A 16,614-nucleotide genomic window follows, 5' to 3' on the forward strand; every position below is an offset into this window, starting at 1 on the left:
ATGCATTTGATCCATGTTGGGTGTTTTCACTGTTCCCAATGCAGAGTGTTTGCTCAGATCCCTTTACAACTAGTGAAATACAGAAATATGTTTCACTGAATGGGAAATTCATTCATTAATAAGGAGCTGCCCCTTATGAAAGCATCACCAGGTGGAATTAGAAGGCATCAGAAGGTGGAATTAGAGTGTGCTTTGTGCTGAGCCTGTTCACTGTGACAAGCCTGACTTGATCTATGTGGTTTGTGAAGGAAAACTACCCAAAGCTTTGACACTTGAGGATACAGCTCTGATCTGAGACTTTCCCAGCAGCAGCAGTAGTGAAGCCTCCTCAACAACAGTATATATGTATGTTATAGGAGACAGGTAAACGCTGCTTCTCATTCCCCATCTGAATGATTAAAAAACTGAGGTATAAAGAGATTAACAAGAACACTTGAAGATGGATATCTCCCAAACCGAGCGGAGTTCTTCACTGTTCAGCATCCCTGAAAATTCAGAACAGTCACGCATGATTTTGGGGTGCCCTAAAATATTTTCTATGCAAGAGCTGTGAACTGGATTAAAATAAATGTCTGTTCCTGTCGCTGTGACACTGCATCTTTCAGCACAGCTGCCCCACAGCTGTCACTAAAACAGCAGGACTGCAAGGTGACCCCACACCATAACTTAATATTTTTGTCAGGAATGTAGAGCCAGCAAGGAAGGGGAATCTTCAAGTCTAGGTCTTGGCCCATATTCTCTGGCTGACACTGTCTGATGTCTCTGCCCTACAGTGCAGACAGGAGGCCCACACATATCTGTACATTACCTGGCACAGGTAGAGCTTTGGTCACTGTGTAGCTGCAGCAGCAAGGACCTCGGGGAGAACAGGATAAGGTTCCTCAGGAAGGCTGAGCCTCACCATCCCCCAGCAGCGCTCACCCCTCCCTCATTAAAGCTTCCTCGAAAGGCTGACAGAAGTTTTGGACACACTTTTCACTGCAGCAGAAAAGGGCAGCACAGTGCCAGGGGTGAAAGCAACAGCCAACATCTTCTCTCCTGGCACAGCACAGCTGGTTGTCACAATAATGGTAGAGCTTGACCGGGTAGGAAACAGAAGAGTCTTCTCAAAGCTGATCTCAGAATACAAAATGAGCAGGATCCCAGGACCTGGGATCTATGATAAATTCCACTGATTTCTGATCCCAGAGCAGTGAGACTGTTTTTTCAACCTTGCCTCCTACAAGATAATTAAATACATATTTTTTTTAGAGATAGCCACCAGAACAAGCCACTCCTTGCACTTACATCTCCTGGAGATGCAATGAGCAACAGGAGAGATGTGAATCACTGGAAAACTCTGCTACACTGGAAAGAGCTCGTGTACCACTAGTGCTTGTCTGGGATATACAGAACACATCTGAATCTCTCCAGAGGCTTCCTCATTCTCCTGCTCTGCTGTGTCTGTGAAAACAAGGAGGCTCAGGTGTGCTGTACAGTGTCATGTCTGAGGTATGCCTGGGATGCTGACAGTGTTGGACCAGGGCTGTACCATCAGAGCACAGCTAGGAGAGAAATGGTCCAGCTTCTCCTTCAGTGGGAGCTGCTGGCTTACACCACACTACTTCTCTGGGGCAAGTAGTGGAATGCCATGCCAGCAAGAAGGCATTTTGCTTGAAAACAATAGCCAGCTCCATCTGTCAAGTATAAAAGGTGCAATCCTGGTCTCAGATATTAATCTGGTTTCAAACAGAGCAAACTGAGTGGAGGATCAAGTACCCTGACACAGTGACATTCAGAACAACTGCTTCCCCCTGTGTTTCGAGCAGGATAATGCCATTACTGAGCACAATGCTGCTAATCTCAGCTCCACTCTTTCCGCTGAAGGGAAGAACATCAAAGCTTTAACATACGCACCTCCTACCTGGTATCTGTCTACTGTCTCTCTCCTCTGCCCTCCCTGTTCCCCAGTCCATTTTGTATTGAAATCCTTGCCTTATCACATTCAGCAGTTGTCTGATCATTTCAGGAATTAAAAGAGCTTGGAGCTGTATCTTGGCTTGTATGACCGCATTTAAATATCTGCAAGTCTCTGGCAAGCAGAACTTGGTGCCAGGGTCTCTTTTCATATAATAGCTTGGAATGACTTGGCATATTCATTGCTCTGGAGAGTCCCTGAACAGACCCTCAGTAGCACAGTTTGCATAGAGAGACACACAGGCAAACTGCCTCCAGCCTTCAGAGATCCACTGGTTTTGTGGACTGTGAAGTAGGATGACAGCCAGGAATGAAGTCCCATACCCACGCTTCCTTCCAACAAGCCCTGACTTGTTTATACAGTCCCCTCTGATAATATACTGTTGGAAAGTCCCAGCCAAAATAATTTCCTTGTCATACTGTAGGGCTGCACCTGTTTGTTAATGCCCAAAGGCATCTATCTCATATTTATTAGCACAATGACCTGTGAATAGAAGGAATGAGCCCTGTATAACATTGTGGTAACCATGAAACTCAAGAAGTCCTAGATGTTATAAAGGGGCTATAGACATCCAAGAGAGTTTATTAACCAGCAAATTAAGCTACCCCAATGCTTACAATGCAACAGAGATAAGGATTTTATAATCAAATAGTCTGATAAGGGTGCACACTCATGTAACTCTGGATGGGAAACATCAAATCTGCACTGTGTTACAGTCACTGTAATAGCAATGCTATATTAAATTCTGTTTAGGAACCTCATTTGTAACTTGCTTTCATAGATCACCGGTTATCTGAATGCAGAACTGAAGAATTTTTGCCACAGTACTGTTTTTTAAGTGGGCGCAGGGAAAGGTGTGCATGCAAGGAAGTTTATTAATTTATTTCTCCTAAGATGGTGCAGAGTACCAGAAATATCAGAATACATGAGAATGTGACCAGACCTGATGAGAACACTGTAAAAAATGGGAAATATGTGCTGAGAATCAGAAAGCAGCGGCTCATTCATTCATGGAATGACCCCATAAGGATCGAAGGGGCATCCATAACTTGAAACAGAACTTGAAGAGACAAAACAGGAATGATTGCACTGGAGGGCAACAAGAGTTTCTGCCCCAGCTCCTCCATTTGACATGATACCCATGTAGCTGCCCCCATGAGCTTTAGTGCTTGCTAATGAGAAGTCTCAACAAGAGGAAAAAAATCTGCTGAAAAATTTCAGGCACTGTCACCCCTAAAAACCCTCCTGCACCTGGATTCACAAATCACTACTTTTTTGAGAGTCTGGAATAAATATTTACCCCTGAGAATTCAAAATTTGCTTTTCTCTGGGTATTTAGCAGCACTTTCCAAGTAAGATCTGCCTCCTAGATCCCCAGCTGATGGCAACACAATCATTGGAAGATGTGTTCAATGACAATGCTTTTTACTGCAGCAGCATAGATGACAGGATTTACAAGCCTCTGGGTGCTGCACTTGTCCTGTCTCATGGAAGAGGAAAGCAAGACTCAGCAGTCTGAGATCAGCCCATCAGGGATTTAACAAAGCTGGAAGAGAGAAGTAGCTGAAAATAATTATACTTTCTATCGACAAGGAAATACAACGTAAGTGCTGTTCTTCAAGGGAAGGTGGAAGAAGTAGCAATTAAAGGTTGTCTGAGCAGGAACCACACAGGACAGCGAGAAGGAAGTGACGGCTGCACTCACAGCAGGGATGGGGAGTGCAGAAAGGTGAAGGCAGTGCAAGAAATAGTCCTGAGGTTGACTCAGAGACAATTTGTGAGGCACCAGGTTCCCGAGGAAAGGCTGGTTTGAACATGATCACTGTGGCCTTCTGTCACTTGTGTCCCTCTGTCCTAGAGAACCATGGTCATGCTGTGAACATACCCAGAGCTGCACACATGAGGCAACACCCACAAGGAGAAAAGTGAAAAACTCCACATGGCTAGTGCAACTTGTAGGGAAAATTTTGCCTCATAATTGTTTTCACCTGTGAGGGCTTGAACACTGCTGCAAATGCTGCTGCTTTTACCGGAGTAGAAACAGCCGTGGATGAGTCAGAACATGGAAATAGCTCAGCTGACAGTGAAACAAAGACCCTGGTCTCCTGCCATAGTGTAGAGTCAGTCACTGTGTTTGGAAAAGAGTAGTTCCCTGTTGTGCATTCCAATATACAGAACAATTGCTCAGAGAACCTAACATTTCTGCAGATCCTTGTTACCTCCTTCAGCCCTTTTGTTCCCTGCAAAACTTCCTTCCAAAACACTTTCCTCCAAACCAGTGCATTCCTTTTCATTTTTCAAAGTACTTGCAGGACTTTTTTCCCCACTCTGCTTAAATTCTTTAATCAGTTCGTTTTTCTTCTGCTTTTCTACCCAGTACACACTGGGAATGACAAACTTGAATATTACTTGGCACTCTGGACAGGACTTGATGATGGATTTCTTGAACTACTTGGCACATCTCCACTGCCAGATGCAGGACAAGAAGTATGTGTGGCTGGAAGGGATCCCAAACTTCCTCTTAGAGTCTGGTGGTTTCTCACACAGCACTTCCATACAGGTGCTGCACACCTTGACCTGGCTGGCCTGGAAAGCAAAGGCCTTCTCCATATCAAGCTCAAATGTTGCCATGCAATCATCTTGTGAGCCTTCTTCTCTTCCAGGTTGAAAGGGTGAAGCACTTGCAGCCCACGTATCTCACCCACTCTCCCAAGTGCCACATTCTTTCCACCATGTATGGACACAGCTGCTCCCTGTCACCACAGAAGCTCCCAGATCTTCCAGTCCACTGCAAATTGCTTCCAAGTAGTAATGAGGCTTCACTTCCAGATTGTTATTTTGGTCACTGCAGCACAGAGCAACTCGGAGGGCACTGGACTTCTGCTTCACTCCAGCCGCACATTTTTCTGTCCCTGAGCATCCTCTTACTCTACTTGCTCCATGTGGTGGTGGGACCACACTCAGGGGCTGTTGGGGACTGCCAGGGGCTGCACAGTGGCTGTGGTGCACCCCGGGGCTCTGAGCCTCATCAGATCACCTGTACCAGTCACTGTAGGCACACTGTCCCTTCTGGCAGTACTTGGAGATGGTGGAGAATTTGCTTGTAGGCGAATCATGTGAGAACAGACACTTGTTTGTCCCCCAACACACTCTGCAGGTAGTACCTGCACATCACCTGCTCTGTGCTCACCGTGGCAGTGTGCTGCCTGGCCCCTGGCCCCTGACATCTGGCTGCTCAACACAGAGAGTCCAGAGAACAGCTGCAAGAACAACCAGAGGTACAGCAAATAAGCCCTGCAAGGAGGTACAGACAAAAACTATTTTATTTAGTGTGGGGGAAGAGATGCATGATAATACCCTTCAAATAGGTAAAAGTGCAGTACAGAAGGTAATAAACTATTATCTGTGTCTTCTGGGAGACAAGAAGTGGTAGGTTGCAGTAAGGTAGATTCATTGGTTACAATTAGGAAGGGCTGACATCAGACTGTGTGGGGAGCAGATGAAACCACCATCACAGGAGCTTTGGAAGATGTTAGACACCCTGTGATCAGGAATGGATTAGCCAAAGAAGTTCCATCTCCCTCACATTTATTTCCTATGATCTTTTCTTATACTATGCACACGATGAAAATATTCCAGAACCTCTCCCCACTCTCTGGGAGACCTGTGAGCAATGCTTTAATAGCTGTGTCTCAGAGACAGGCTCTTGCCAGGCTGTTCTAACTGCTTGGGTTGCAGTGAGGTTAGCTCATGTCCTTTTAATGATGTTATTAGAAAAACTGGGATTCCAAATGAACTACTGGGTATTAACAACCCAACAGCTATTGCTTTTTCATGAAGCCAACTGGAATTTCACAGAACAGACTGCAGCGCCAGGCAGACTTTGCAAAGACATCTTTGCCACTGTAGCAGTAAGTCGCAATAAGACATCTTTGCCACTGTAGCAATCTCCTGTTGCTGCACTCCTTGAAGCAACAGACCGTTTCAATCAGTTCTTGCCATGGTAATTTTGTTATCTTACTTTTATGTAATTGGTTACTGCAGGGTTGTCTTGGAGACTTAAGATCTGCTCTTTGAAACCAATAGATTCTTATATGCAACCTAGGAAAGAGAAATGGGATTTCACACAGCAAAGTTGTCAGTAACAAAACTGGACCAAAAATGCTGAACCAATGCATTATCTGGTGTCCAGCCACACAGCCATCTGCTGAGCTCAACCTTGGAGATTGGCTCCCAGCAACTGAAGCCCTAAATTATTATTTTAATAATCATGTCTGAATTCTTGTCTGAAGTCAACTGCCACTGCAGGGGGCACGTCAAACTACCCTGGCCTCACTGCCTGGGTTTGCTATTCCTGTGTGTACACTCACCAAGCCCCTAGGTTTGACTGCCCCTTCCCCAGTTTTCACATGCAGATCTCTTGCTGATTCCTCTTTTGAAGGTTTTTGTTTCTGTTGCTCAAATCTTGGCTGACAGGAGTGCAGCCATGCTGTGTGCTGATTGCAGCTGGCAGGTGGATTAGAGCCCATTCAGATGGCTGTGAAATGCCTCTGCGAGACAGAAATGGCAGAACAATGGATTAGTTCACCATGAAGAGCCCAGAAACTGATGCAGACAGTCACGTTGAGAAGACAAGCTGAGGAGCATGAAGACATAAAGCAATTTTTGCTTCCACAAACCCCACGAGATCTTTCCAGCTCAAAGTTTTAGAGATCTGCTGCCAGCTCCCTTCCTCCTCACCTAAGCTGGTTGATTTCTCTGAGGTACAGGATGTTCTCAATTTTTTCCAAAATATGTGGGAGCTACAGTTGCCAAGTAACAATACCTCATCACTCTTTTCCTGAAATGCATAATTCCTCATTTTTCAGTTTCATGGAATGGACAGATGAAGCTGTGATCTATGACACTTGTTCAATATCAGGATCATTTAGACTCCAGTCTTGCCCCTGGATAAATCTATTGCATACAGAGTTTAGGGTGAGGAAGGGATCTGACTGCCCTTTTGACTCATCTTCTAAAACAAAACTGGGGATGCATTTCATGATTCTCTGAACTGACTCAGTGACCAGTGTAATGGGATTTCATTAAGAATACAGCAACACTGCAGCCAAGGAGAGGCAGCCTGACATTTTTTTCAAGAGGTGTCCTTCCTCCTCACCTACTGAAAAGTTGATCCAAAGCAAGGTCAAAACAAAGCTGATAGATCCCACTCCTCCACAGGAATTAGGAGCAAAATTCAGCTCATTGTAGTATTTGTGGAACTAAAGGGGGTCCACAGAAGGACAAACAAGATGATGAGGAATGAAGAAATTGTCTTAGGAGACGTTAATTGAACTAGGAGAGAAGAATGCTGAAAAATTAGACCAGCACCAAGATCTGTAAAATGAAGAAGACCCTAGGTAAGCTCTGGTTCAGCTGCTGTTCAGGAAATCCTGGAACCAACAGGCATTTGCTGAATCTAACAGAGGGTTGGTTTTAACAAATAAAAGGAAGTGCTTTTTTGCACTGTGCAAGTGAGCTTCTGGAACTGGCTGCCCTGGGAAGCAGACAGAATTGTCAGAGTCAGGCAGCAATTAGACAAAATCACAAACAAAAAGTCTAGACATGGCCACTAAATGCCCTAGGCAGGGATGTCCAGTTTAACATAGCTGATACAACAATTGTGGCTGCTGTTAGAGGAATGAGGGGGATGGACCACTAAAGTGGCCAAGCAAGTGTGCTTTCCCTAAATAGCATCTTTTATTGCCTCAATCTACAACAGAGTACTGAACATGAAAGATCCAAGTTTTCTGTTATTTCTTTGTTGTCTCTAATTTGATCGATGCTCTGTTCTTCCTGCGCCATGGCAAAGTTCATTCCCCTTTGATCCTGCCCCTAGTAGAGCCAACAATCTACCCCGGGTTACATAAAGAATAATATAACCTTTAGATTTCATCCAAGGGTTCATATTCTCCTGAATATCCTGAAATCTTGTTCTGTCCCCTAATTTCCTTCTTCCTTCCACACACCAGCAAGAAGCACCATGTGGCTGAGCTGCTTGTGAATCTTGAAGATGTGCAGTGTCTGAAAGTTTGTGACACATTAGCAGAGCGACACAGTGACAACTCCATGCCTGTGCACTTCAATAAGCTAGTTATAAACAAGAGGGTTTCTCCTCTAATGTTCTCAGTCCTTGCTACCACACTGGAGAGGGCTGGACTAATGAAGATTTCCTCCTGTGAGCTCCATGAGGCATCTGCACTATTCCTTCTCAACTCATTACAGTGAACAGAACATAGACCAGAAAAAGCATTCTTTGCTAGCTATAAATCATGAGTGACACTAAGGTATTGCTATTAGCAGCAGAAAAATGCTTTCCTCCCCCAGCCTCATCCAGCCTGGTGTACATACAAGACTTTGGCAAAGGGTGATGGGATGGAAAATTAAATAGAGGTTGTGTTGTCTGGAGATAAATTGGTACCTCCCTCGGCGTGAGTGACTTTGTCTTTTTCTGATTTGTCTTTTAACTTAAAAACCACTGAGAATAGAGATAAGGATGAGCTTTAAAACCCTAGCCTTTGTCCCCTCCCAGGCTCTCCTGAACAAGTCCTGTCTCTGAAATGAGCTCAAAATGAAGATAAATGTTCTGGCAGTAATATGCAATATTATTTTTGGCACTCGAAGAATCTCAAGATAGATAAGGGAAAACTGAAAGGAAGACAAAGCTCTGTTTTTTTCAAATGTAAGGGACCAAATTCTGCCTACCCATATGAACCCAGAATCCTTTCTTTTTTTCCAGATTATTGCAGTAATTCCTGATTTTCACCAGAGTAGCTGATTATGGGGCCCTATTTAAAACCCAGCACATTCAGAGACCCTGGTGGAATCACACAATAACAGAACTGAAAGACAAAGGCATGTGAAGACAGTGCCAACTCCCCAGCTCCTGCCCAAAGGCTAATTTGGTTTTGGACCATGTTAACTGTAACAATGATAAGATTAACACCTGATATCAAGGGAAAGGCTGAACTGTCTGAGATCTCCTTCAGCAGAACAGAATTTGCTCCAGCCCCTCTGGCATATTAGCATATGTTAGAGGAATGGCTCCTTTCTTGGACTAGTATGTATTTCCCTATAGACCCTTTGTGCAAAGCTCAGAGCAGTGTTTCTGCTGATATATTTGTGGGTATGTTGAATAAAACATGTACCATTTAACATTGTTTGCTTGGGCTTCCATGGAGAATGGGAGAGGGCACCAACTACTGCAGGGCAGACAGCCATGAGAGGCTGAATCTGGCCTTTCTAAGAGCAGGATGAAGCACAGGCAAATGCAGGAGCATGTCATGTTTTTGATTCTGAGAGAGCCTTGACCAAAGGACCCAGCTCACCTTGCATTGATTGAAGTGCCAGCTGTATATATTGCCTTAAGAAAAGGAAAAGTAAAAAGCCCAAACCTTTGCTCTCTGTACGTGCATTACTGTGTTACAGACGTGTATGCTTTGAAAATTAAATGGGAAGGGATTTTCAGAACAAGCTAAGTGTTTTAGAGGCAAAATTTCTAGTGCTCAGAAAGGCTTCTGTGTCCAAAGCACAGCCTGTGCTCTGCAAATTTCAATGTGCTTTGTCAAGGCTGGAAGTTTGATAAGAGATTCTGGTTCTCAAGAGCTCTTAGAGCATCCTGTTCTAGGGAACAACAGTTATTGATGCTGCTGGTTTTAAACTAAGAAGTTGTCACAGCTGTTCTTGGATTTGACTGGCATGTGAGGAATAGTTACATGGAATAGCTAGAGGCATTGCCACCTGTTGTGTCTATTCAAAGTTGGTAATTTTCTAGGCAATTAAGAACCGTTCAGTGGTACATTTTATAATACAATATTTGTATAATGTGACCAGAAAGTGCATCCTAGCATAAGAAATAGGACATTTCTAAAGGAATTCAGAATCTCCTTCCTAAAAGCTCTGAAATATCCTCAGGTCAGTTCAGAGAAGCAGCATATTGAGAAGGATGTGAGCAAGAATCAGGAAGAGCCCTAGAGGGAATTCGTTTGTCCACCAGGTACAACACTGTCACCAGATAAGCTTTGATGTAACACTTGTTCATTTTCATTTCTGTCACCATGTTTCCAGCTCTGAAATGAAATACCTCATCCCTGTCAGCTGTTGTGCCAGTGACAGGAGTTGTTCTGTCCCATGCCAGTAACACCAGGGCCAGCTCTGCTGAGAGGAATTCGGCTGGCCAGGCAGTCATGGATGTGCCTTTGGCAAGGAACAGGCAGTGGGAAGATGACTCCAAGATTATCTGTAACTAATAAAGTATATGCCCTTGACACCCACAGAGCACGATCATGTCCTGAGCTCTAAATAGTTCAATAGTTCAAAAAGTTGCTGGTCTTTTGTTTCATGGAGCTGATCATGGCAGTAAGGCCATCTTTTAGCACAGTGTTAATATTTGGGGAATCTTCATCTCCAAGAGATTTCTGTTTCATGGAAACAAATTAATTCTTGTCTTCTATGCAGTCACAATAGTCAAAACATACTCTTTATCTGTTCTGATCACCTTTTGTTAAGCAGCTTTGCTTCCTTGCTCCTCACCTGCTCTTGTTCTGTTTGGTACGGGACACTAAGGCCACTTTCCCTCTATAGAAGCATCATAGTTTTCCACAGGAACATCTATGCACAGCTAAGAGCTGGTTTCCTTGCCAGCAATGGGTGTGGAAGGTTGTAACTTTTTCCAATGGCAAGGAAAAAACAGTGAGCTCACTGGCACAAATCTATCAGTGAAACTGCACAAGTGTATTAAACAGAGCAAACAAGAACTTTGCTGTTACCTTTCAAGTAAATAGTTTTCCCTTCTCAGTTTGCTCCAGCATAAAAATCCCTCTGCCCTGTACATGCCACTGCCAGTATTTATTTTTGAAGAACTTGGATCTGTTTATTTATTTATCCATATTTAGTTTAAAAGTCTGAGCTCAAAATTAAACAGTCATTCATAATGTCATTATCTGCCTTGCTCTGCAGTTAGATACTGTGTGTGGTGTCACAGGACAAAACCTTTGGCAAGGCCTCTAGAAGAGCAATTTAGCTCCTCATCCATCTTGCCTGGCATTATGATTGGCTTCCAAGCTTGCACTGCTAAATTTGTTATTTTACTCTGACTTATATTATTGAGTGTTAAATCACTTTCTGAAGTGTTTATTGGTTATAGTTGAATTCTTTCCACCCATTTGAACTACTTTTGAAACATAAACATTTCCTTATATCTTGGAACTTGATAGCAAGGTGGGGAGAGTTCCTCAGGAGGATGGATTGTAGAAATGACCAGCTCATTAAGTAAGGACAGAATTTACCAGTGCTGTGGAGGAGAATATCCTCCTCCTTCCATCAGGATGAAACAGCAAACTCCCACAGCCACTCCACAGCACTCACATGAAGAAGGTTAACTTGTGTCTTGTTCTCCCGTCATGTCTTAGCCTGTCAGGAAGCAGATGACCCATTTACTGGAACACCAATGGCTTCCTGATAGGATCTTCATAGATCCTGAATTTCCCTGGATAGAAAGTCAGGCTGTGATCTGCAGAATCAGGTGCTGAGGAGGTAATTAGGCATCAACATGCCCATGCTTCCTAGTGTGAAGTGTGGTCTGCAGCCCCTGCCTGGAACTGATGTCTCTTGGGAAGGAACCAGAAACAACTTTTTTATACCTATTTAGGAAAATGGAGCAGAGGATCAGAGAGCAGAAATAAACAAAGAGCTTAAAATCTAGTGTGACAGTTGGAAGCTGAGCTCGAGAGCAAGGGCCAGAGGCAGGTCAAGCTGCAGAGGAGGCAGAATTTCAAATAAGCCCTTTGGCAATTGATCTCTTGAGGACCCAGATGTGACAGCCCAGCAGCCTGATCCAGGCCGGTGTACTCAGTACTGCAGGTCCTCTTACCTCTTGCCCTTGCCTCAGTGAAGACCTACAAATCAAAGTTTTTAATCTTCATTTCATTTTTAATGTGGAGGTCTGTTGAGTCTCTTTCCTGCATCTGGGAGTTACTTTCCAATCTGAGTTTTAACACAGAATTTTAGAGATGACACCAAGATCACTGTAGCAATCAAGGCTCCTTTGATGGCAGTGCTAAAAATACACTCCCCAGCTGACACAAGGCTTCAGGAGGAGAACATAGAGTTTGGTTTGAAAGAATACATCTTCCTTAGTATCCATGTCTTCTGCCAGAGGACACCACATCTGTGACAACCATGCAAGCAGGTTACATCTGTCTTCTGAAAGGAGGCACCCATGTACAGACCCATACTACCTTCAGCCTCAGCAAGTGGAAAGCTTTAAACCCTCTGAGTGCCTTGGAGAATGGTTTCATTGGCAGCTTTTTGCCTCTCTGGTCATGTTGGCATATGTCAAGTTATTGCATGCCAGGACCCACATCTTAGGGTCTTCAGCAGCTTGGCTTTGCCAATCCCTTAGGAAAGGAAAGAGCCAGGGATCAGCTGGGGCTGTTCAACAGGACTGAAACTGAAACTGCCTACTTCCCTTCCTGCTCTCCGCCCTGCTAATTCCAGGGTGCTGGCACACAAGTCCTGGCTAATGAGGCATTCCCAAAGCCTGCTTCTACACTTGTAAAGGAGACTGTGGTAAGTAGTGCCACTGCCACCTCCTGGGCTTTCTGAGGACTTGAGCAACCTGAGACTTTGAACGGTGGGTTGCAAATGCAGATTTATGCAAACGTTGAGCAATAGATCATGGATTGCCCAGCTTCAATCTGTGCCAGCCCACTCTCTCCCCAGGTCAGAGTAGTGATGGCACTAACAAGCAGGTGTTTGCAGAACAGAGTGCAGGTCTCCCTCCCCTTGGAGTCATTAACTAAAGATGGATCATTAAGGCTTTTGGCTAGGAGATGTACAGATGGACAATCACACACAGTATCAGCTCCACATTTGTAATGTGTAATGTGTCAGGGGGTAAAAGGTTGAGCAACCCACTTTGGCAAATGGAAATAGCAAGAAGGGTGTATTTTTCTGGCTAAATGAAAGCGTTCTCTGTGTGTTATTTTTTCATGTATCTCCATGCATAACTTGAACGCAGTGAAAGGAAAAATTAATTTCTTTGGTCAGACAAAAATACACCAGATTTATTGTTTTGAGAGATACAGGGGGTATTTAGTATTTCTACATGGCTGCTCTAGCTATAATTGGCAGCATAAATGTTCTGTCAAAAAAAGGCATTCACCCAAGAATGTCTCTGGGCTCAGCCAGCCTGAATCCTGGAGGTGGATGTCCCATCCCTAAACCTCTGTGGGTAGTGCTCCATTGCCAGGAGTCTGTTTGATGCTCCCATTTAGGGTGTTGGCCCTGAAGATGTAAGACCTCCCTCTAACTGAGCCTTCAGTGTGGATGCTTTCGGGCTTGTTCTGGCAACGGAAGAACATAAGGAAGCCATTCCTGTAGTTCTTGTTCATCCATCCATAGAGAAGGGGGTTGACAAATGTAGAGCACATGGCCCCAACATGGAAGACAGTGTACAGGAGTTTGTACTCATGGAAGATAAGAACCAGATCAAGATCGATGGCAAGCTGGAATATGTGGAAGGGGAGCCAACAGACTGCAAATACCACAACTACCATCACAAGCATTTTGGTTGTCTTCCTCCTCCGGCACTGGTTTTCATTCCTAGAAGTGGGACTGACATGGTTTTTCAGCTTGAACCAGATCCTGGTGTATGCATAACAAATGATTGCAAGAGGAAGAACATACTGAAGGAGGAGCATGGACAGGCTGTAGATGGTGGCATCTCTGTTGTTACCAGAGGGCCATTTTTCTGAGCAAACAGCCATTTTGAGGTTAATGGATGGGATTTCCTCATATCGGTACTCCCTGAAGATGGCCAGAGGCCCTGCTAGGACAGCTGCTGCCAGCCACATGACAGCTATGATGGTGAAGCTGAGCCTCTTGGAAATCCTGCTGTCCAGATGGAAAACAATACAGCGGTACCTATCCAGGGCAATCACAGTCAGGGTGAGAGTGGACACATGGACACTCAGAGCCTGAGCATAAGGAACCAGGTGACAAAGGACAGCTCCAAACTTCCACTCATCCAGCAGGGTGTACACTAGGGTGAAAGGCAGACAGAGTGTGTCCACCATCAGGTCTGCCAGGGCCAGGTTAGCTATGAAGAAGTTGGTGACAGTCCTCATGGTCTTGTACTTCACTATGATGTAGATGACCAGGGAGTTCCCAACGAACCCCAGCAGAATGATGAGTGAGTAGGCAGCAATCAGGATGACCTGGACTCCCAGGATCTTGGTGCTGTCCATCATGACACTGTGGGATCCGGAGAGATCCTGGGTAGGAGTGACAAAGTCCTTGGCATGCCAGCCATGTGGCAGCTCCTCATCTAATGCTGTCTTCTCCATGGTGAATGTGCTGTTGGATGGTCCCATGCCTGGCCCAAGACTTTCCATAAGGAGGAGAAGGAGGTCTGGAACACAGACATAGCAGAAGTGAGAGCATGGGTTAAATTCCCATGCACCTTAATTAAAAAATTCCCTAGCACCTTAAGAACTAGGAAAGGAGAATAACAAGGCACTCTCAAAGTCAAGGTGTTCTTCTCTACCTCCCTGTAACAATTTATTTATTTATAGAATGTGCACTAGTGTTTTGTTTTTTTCTGTTTCTTATTTCTCACTTCTACGGATGAAAATATGTGTCCCCCTGCCTCTGCATAAGTCTCTGCCACTGCTCCTGCTAGTGATGCCACCACCCAATCCACCCAGTACTGTCTGCTCTCCCTCCCAGTAATGTGGGCAGCATAACTAATGCCATTTTATGATCCATTATCACTGATCAAATGTGTTGCATAGTCATTCCCTGACCCTCAAGATCTTGTGAACCAATCACACAAACCAGTTTTCTTGTTTCTCTCCCTGCCAGTCTCAAGGTTCCCAGGCATCAGGCAATTGTTGCCTTCTTTGCTGGCTTTGAAGGTCACAGGCATCCAGCCAGGCAGGTGTTGTTTGTGTCCCCATCACAGGAGAGGGAAGTGTGACAGCACACAGAGCTCAGTTACAAGCCTAAGTAAGAAACTACTGGACAGTGAGACCCATGAACCCTATGGCCAGGAGATACCTCTACCATCCTCTGCTTTCTCCAAGGATTCAGTGAATGGCTCATATTCTTTTATAAAATTTTTGAGCCTAGATTATGATTGTTACAATGATACCACAAACCATGTATTAGGATTTGGCCCAATCTGAAGAGGGTCTAGGTGATTAGAAATTATAAATTGTATTTTAAATTCTGTATTTCTTAGGTGATTAGAAATCATAAATTATTTATAAATTCTGTATTTTGCCATTTGTAGATTGTACTGTGTTGATTCTGCTTGTAGAAATCCTGTGCTGTTTCAATCATAAATTCTGCTCTACACGAATCATAATACCCTGATAAAGAAACAAAGCTTTAACTGTCATCATGATTTAGTGCCATCTTCATTCTGCCAAGGATCCCTAAAAGAACCTCTCTGTCCTCCCAGTGTTGGTGACACCCAGGCATCCGCTGGCTTAGCAGAGGAGGGAGCTCCTACAGGGACATGCATGTGCAGGGCATAAACCACTGAAGCTGTGAACAAGCCTCCCACGGAGCTGCTGCTGAGCATCCAGGCACAGACAGGCCGAGAGCCAGAGCTGCAGTGTCCATCAGCCTCCTGCCACGTGGTGCTCAAATGCCTGCGTGGGATGGCTTTGGGAGCAGGGAGCCTGAGAGGCCACAACTGACGCAGCCTGGAACCCCTGGCTGGCATTAGGTGTGACTGGAACAGCAAAGTGCTGTCACAGCAGGGTGTTCATTGATTCCAAGCATAGCAGGAGAAAAGCCAGCTCTGTTACTGGCTCCTCCTCAGCCTCCGTGGCTCAGAATTGCTGTGGGCTTTGTGGAGAGGGGTGGACATGGCCCCTTACATATCCCCGCTCCCCAGTGAGTAGGGCCCCACTCCCACTGCAGAGGAGAACTCATTTAAAAGTGAGCAAAAGTCGTCATTCTGCCCAAGCAAGGAGGTCTGCAAAGCATTGTGTTTTCTCTGGCCTGCAGAGAGGGGAGAAAATGCTCTTTTACTAAGGGAGGGAGGCAGAGGGCTTAAATGAAGTGGGAATTAGAGGCAGACTGCTGGGTATCTTCTCAGGCTCCTCGAGGAAGAATTGGGTTTGTCCCAGAAAAGATGTGAGCACTGCTGACAGGGTGCTGGTGGGCTTCCTGCAAGTCCCATGCAAGCCAAAGGTTTAAGGACAGTCTGTACTTGGGAAGGGAGAATGCTTTGCAATTACATTGCAACCCAAGCCTGCTTGTCCTGTCACCCCTCCTCAGAGCAAGGGGTGTGATTCCCCCTCAGGAGCTGCTCTCAGGAATCTGCTTGGCCAGCTGCAAAGCCAGGACCCTGCAGAGGCCCAGAAGAAGAGCTGCCTGCAGTAAAACCACCCCTGCTGGCACCCTTTCTCTTTCCCTCTCCATGTCCAACTGCCAGCCTAACATCTCACTGAGATGAGTCTCACTGGGACTGATTTATGCCAATGGTTCCTGTAAATGAGGCTGTTGGGCTCAGACACTGTGAGATAGTGGACACCATGTAGCTACTGCTAGGAGGGTAGGAAGCAGAGATAAAAATGGGTGGGTCTGCTAGGGTCAGGGCTTGT

The 16,614-nt window shown here is 45.0% G+C and overlaps 1 protein-coding gene and 1 pseudogene across 1 annotated transcript; both read right to left on the reverse strand.

Moving 5' to 3' along the window:
* Window positions 1-4,181: 4,181 nt before the first annotated feature.
* On the reverse strand, window positions 4,182-7,801 carry LOC131584232 (E3 ubiquitin-protein ligase makorin-2-like; annotated as a pseudogene).
* Window positions 7,802-13,041: 5,240 nt separating this feature from the next.
* LOC131584097 (neuropeptide Y receptor type 2-like) lies at window positions 13,042-14,404 on the reverse strand. The gene has a single exon (XM_058848865.1). The coding sequence runs from the start codon at window positions 14,389-14,391 to the stop codon at window positions 13,216-13,218; it is 1,176 nt and encodes a 391-aa protein (XP_058704848.1). The 5' UTR covers window positions 14,392-14,404; the 3' UTR covers window positions 13,042-13,215.
* Between the last annotated feature and the right edge of the window lie 2,210 nt (window positions 14,405-16,614).

This window comes from Poecile atricapillus, chromosome 13, assembly GCF_030490865.1.
Source record: "Poecile atricapillus isolate bPoeAtr1 chromosome 13, bPoeAtr1.hap1, whole genome shotgun sequence".
NCBI lineage: Eukaryota > Metazoa > Chordata > Aves > Passeriformes > Paridae > Poecile > Poecile atricapillus.

Bases quoted from the DNA above. Each gene is read 5' to 3' on its own strand.
- LOC131584097 (XM_058848865.1), bottom strand. From the start codon at position 14,391: ATGGAAAGTCTTGGGCCAGGCATGGGACCATCCAACAGCACATTCACC.